This window comes from Zingiber officinale, chromosome 11B, assembly GCF_018446385.1.
Source record: "Zingiber officinale cultivar Zhangliang chromosome 11B, Zo_v1.1, whole genome shotgun sequence".
Lineage (NCBI taxonomy): Eukaryota > Viridiplantae > Streptophyta > Magnoliopsida > Zingiberales > Zingiberaceae > Zingiber > Zingiber officinale.
In genome coordinates this window covers 84,620,283-84,624,953 of record NC_056007.1, presented here as the reverse complement: position 1 = coordinate 84,624,953, position 4,671 = coordinate 84,620,283, and the positions used below count along the sequence as shown (strand labels likewise).

General features: G+C 45.1%; 1 protein-coding gene across 1 annotated transcript; it reads right to left on the bottom strand.

The window, feature by feature from the left end:
- Positions 1-843: 843 nt before the first annotated feature.
- LOC122033320 (uncharacterized GPI-anchored protein At4g28100-like) lies at positions 844-4,132 on the bottom strand. The gene is made up of 2 exons (XM_042592327.1): positions 1,960-4,132; positions 844-1,426 (listed from the first exon to the last, which is right to left on the bottom strand). The coding sequence occupies exons 1-2, from the start codon at positions 2,659-2,661 to the stop codon at positions 1,043-1,045; spliced, it is 1,086 nt and encodes a 361-aa protein (XP_042448261.1). The 5' UTR covers positions 2,662-4,132; the 3' UTR covers positions 844-1,042.
- Between the last annotated feature and the right edge of the window lie 539 nt (positions 4,133-4,671).

The window sequence follows — 4,671 nt, the reverse complement described above, 5'->3', positions numbered from 1 at the left end:
ATTGTAAATATAAGTGTGTGTTTTTCTTTAAATTTTATTTCATTTTATTCCATTGGTGATTTCCGATGAAAACCATCATTTCGTTGGAAAATATCAACTCTACATAGTCGAATTTCGATACAATACCGACTAAATTCTTGGTTCAGTCAGTAGTTTACTAATCAAATTACAGATTCAGTAGGTAACCACCGACTGAATTACCGATCCAGTCGGTAAATTCCTAGTTCAGTCAGTAGTTTACCGACCAAATTACGGATTCAGTAAATAACTACCGACTGAATTACTAATTCAGTCGGTATTTACCGACTGAATAAATACAGAGTGAATCGATTACCGACTAAATTATCAATTCAATCTGTATTTTTACTGACTAAATTTGAATCAGTCAGTAAATTTCGTCATCCCACCGTCTTCATATGCTGACGAAATAGTGATTATATAGTTAAAATTTACCGACGAAAATTTAAATTCTGTGGGAGAATACCGATTGAATATAATTTCCGTTGGTAAGTTACATTTTCGACCCAATTATTTTTGATATCATATATTCCATTGTTATTCCGTAAGTAAATCGAAATGAACGGGCTGACTTACTATGAAAAATTCAGTCATTATTGGTTATTATTTTTATAGTAATTGTTAACTATGGTTTCAAGTTTTCAATATTATCTTAAATATAGATGATAGCTAGATCTTATAATTGATGCATTTGTGGATTGTTTTCTTTGTTTTCTATGCATTGCATTGCTTTCAAGTTGTTCTCTTGGATCTATCACTCTGAACGTGCAACTGGCCTTGTTGCTCATCTTTCCAGTTATCATAGGCTAATGATACTGGTCCTGATAAAGAAAAGCTAAAGGACTCCATAAAACACCACAATATATTATATTGTGGAGGAGGAGGACAAAAACAGACAGATTAGAGTGGAAGAATTCAGCCACCCAAAAAAAAAAAAAAAATGCAACCGAAAAGTAGCTTTGGATAGAAGATGTACAGTGGGTGGGCAGACAGGTGAACACGGCCGACTGCGGCTCATAGCTAGCTAGTGGAGCCGATAGAGCGGAATGGGCAGCAAAAATGTGTAAGAGAGTACAAGTGCAACAGTTAAAGCTCCGGGCGAAGCACGAGGAGGAGGCGGTGCCGCAGCGGAGTCGGCGAGTTGCTGGAATTGGAGGGAGTCTACGGCGAGCGGCATGTTCTCCTGGTCCGGGCTGCATTTGTAATCCGACGACTCTCCTCCGCCATGGGGAGGGTGGGCGCTGTAGAGAACGGCGCGCAGGACGGCGGAGGCCGTGGGGATATATGCCGTCCGGTTCCTGGCCAGCAGCCACGTCAACCCCATTAGTTGGCAGTCGCGGCCAAACATCCTCGCAGTCCGGTTCCCGCTTTCGCTGCGGTCGCCGTCGTCGCCGCCGTTCCCTTTCAACTGTTCACGAAGAATAAGCTTGAATTAAATCGAGTGTTCATGCAATGAGGCACGTAGAGGGATTGAATGATGCATGTTCTTCATTTATTACACTGAGAGGAAGGAATGAAACTATTGCTTACGATGGGAAACCCAAGAAAGACACCAGACGAACAAATTACAGACAACCAAAGATAAATATTCACACAGAAAGGAAATAATTTGCAACTAGAAGAAACTAACTTTACTTCGGGAATTCTGAATAAAATCTGTTGACTAAAAAATTGAAGCAATTCCCATGACATTTTTCGAGCTGAAAAAGTTGAAAGCAAAAGGTTGCCGATCGTTTTCTACGCCATCGCATTCAAATTCTTTATTTGAGCAAAGGGATTAATCCTATTCCATTCCTTTTTGTCACCAAACTCACAATTCAGTCTAAAAAGTTGAATAATTTGAGGAATTAATTTTGGCGAAACATCAAAAAACGAGCAGAAAACATAGAACAAGCAAAACCAACGAAGACAGAGAACAAGAAATGGTGCTAATTTATATACCTTCTCGAGGGAGCGCAAGCACCGGGTGCAGCCGGCGTACGAGGCGTTCAGGCAGTCGCGCTCCAGCTGCCGTACCGCTGCAGTCGGCGTGGCGTTGCGCGGTGGATCCTTTCCGCCGCTGACATTAAAGGCGGCCGGGCACCGAAGCGACCCGACTTGGTGGAGCCGGATGCCGCAGAAGCAGAGCACGGTGTCGCAGGTGGCGTTGGCCCGCGGCAGGCGGATGCCGCGCAGCTCTAGCGCGCTCTGCAACGAGTCCACGCACTTCTGGTTATCGTCCGGCATCATCGGCCCGTCCGCGCCGGCGAGTCCTTGCGCAGCATCCAGCGGCGGCCGGAGCTCGAGCGCGTAGCGCGCGTGCGCGGCGAAGAGCCAGGCGGCGAGCACTGGGCAGCAACGGCTCCTGCCGAGGCCGCCACGGGCGCAGGCGTCGTTGACCCCACCGAAGAGCTCGTCTGAGAGGTCGAGGTGGCAGACGCTCTGGTTGTCGCCCTGGGCGACGGGGAAGGAAGGAACGGTGGCGGAGTCGAAACCGTCGGAACCGAGTGGGTGGAGCTCGAGGAAGGCGGCTTGCAACGTGACTCCGGTGACAAGGTAGAAAGCGAACAGCAAAGCTAAGAGGGAAGAGGGCATTTTTGTTCCTTTCTTCCACTTCCTTTCTGTCTGAAAGTTGGAGAAAGGGAGGAAATCGAATGGAAGCATAGGGAAGGGAAGCAGAGCTCCCCCCCTCTCGCTATATTCCCTCTCTTTGGTTAATCTCGTGCTGCAGGAGAGCTGGTGGAGGAAGAGAAGAGAAGAAAAGCAGAGGGAGAGAGATTTAGTTGATTGAATTTGAATCTCCTCCTAAACCTCCTTCCTCCTCTCCATCCCGGTAGACTGAGTTTGAGACTGCGTGAAGTAGAAGACAAAGGGCAATTCTCGGGAGAGATCGGAGGTGTCCGCTCGTTAGCAGCAGCATGTGGATGTGGGATCCTTTTTGGAGTTTGGACGACTCGCAGCAACCCCCACCATTTCACATGGTGAGAGAGACTGGTCGCTGGCTGGAACAGTGCGTCAGAACAAACAACGCCGCTGGTGCTGTCGTCGTCGCTCACTCCACAGTCAGCTCCGAGGATAAAACAAAACAATAAAAAAACAAACAAACCAAAACACAGCAGTTTATAGTAGTAGTTCACTTAATCACATCTACCGGTTAACTAGGGTTAGCAATATCAGCAGCAGTAAAACTTTGGTAATTTTCGACTCGGCTAAGGCGCCAAAGTGGAACATCCGAAGGCCTACAAGATGCATCAGCGCAGACTGCAATAACTCGACTATAGCCTAAAGTTAGATAGAAATCTGGGGCCATCGACCTTTTAACTCATTCGTTCAATCAAACATAAACTTTAATTGTATGAAATGACCGTATGATGGGAGAGGTGGGCCTCTACGAGATGGCAACAAGAACACATTATTATAGAATTCCACATGGGTTTCGGTTCTAGCCTTCAGAACCACGTTATTAGTGGCAGTGCACATATTATAAGCTGGAAAAGACAAAAACCACCGTGAGCTCTGAGAACCGGCGTTATTAGTGACAGTGCATAGTGTTTTTTGGAGTGAATTAAACTATTTAGTACAGAGCAGTGCTTTTGTAGTGGCCACAAATCAATAGCAGATCTTCCTGAAATGTTTATCCCAAACACAACAATATATTTGTTATGATTGTGCCTTCACAACACTTCCAGAAACGGAATAGGGAGGACTACGAAATAAGAAGAAATCCAGCCCCCACCAAAATCAGCACAGAAGGCAATCTCAGATCCCACAATTAATCACACGGGGCGGCTGTTTTGTGTGATTTCTCTACTCGAGATGCAGATAAAAAAGCAAAAGGGCATGTGGGTAGGGTAGGTGAAGCTGTAAAACAACGAATTAAACAAAAGGCAAAATAAAAAGAAAAGAAAAGAAAAGGTAGCACAAGAAAGGAGAGAAAAGTTCAATGACGGTTTAGCTCGAGATGCCCAGTGGATCAAGCCAAAAGTTATCTATTCTAAACTAACCTTGGGTGCATCCATCATCCATGGTCTATCTTTATCTCCTTTCTCTCCAGCGGTGAGTGGGTTTTGGTTGCAGGATAGCAGCTGCTTTTGTGCAGGTTGGGCGTCAGGTCATGGGAACGAATCCCTCTCGAGTTACTCCTTACGTAGTGCGTTGCACTAGTAATGAACATCCAACAGCAGGCCAACAAGACATATGCTTCGTACAAAGCAAAGGCACAGTGTGAAGTCTGCAACTCCATTCATCGACTCCATCATTTTGTCCTTTGCTGCCGCGCATCGCGTAGGCAGTGCATATGAAACCACGACAGGTGAGTGGCGAAGTGCAGCCCCACAACAATCATGCACCTGACCACTATGTACTATTCAGTAGAGGATCACCATCAACTAGAAAAGTCGGCATAACTTTATAAAATAAGAAGAAAAAAAATGAGCTGGATAAGAGTCGAAAGTGACAGCGATCGTAGGAAAGATATCTCTCAAAAGCTGAATTTAGTGTTTGGTAAAACTACAATCACAGAGTGCGTGAGTTATTTTCCTTAGTAGTCTAAGGTAGTATGGTTAGTTATCTATTTGTAACTCGATATACATTTAACTATAATGGTTCCTTCAAAGCTTCCATGGAGGAAAGAAGAATAGAATAGATAAATGGTAAACAAAGTGTGCAGAGTTC

Bases quoted from the DNA above. Each gene is read 5' to 3' on its own strand.
- LOC122033320 (XM_042592327.1), bottom strand. From the start codon at position 2,661: ATGCTTCCATTCGATTTCCTCCCTTTCTCCAACTTTCAGACAGAAAGG. The intron at 1,427-1,959 runs GTATATAAATTA...CTTCGTGAACAG, and splicing joins GCTTGCGCTCCCTCGAGAAG to TTGAAAGGGAACGGCGGCGA.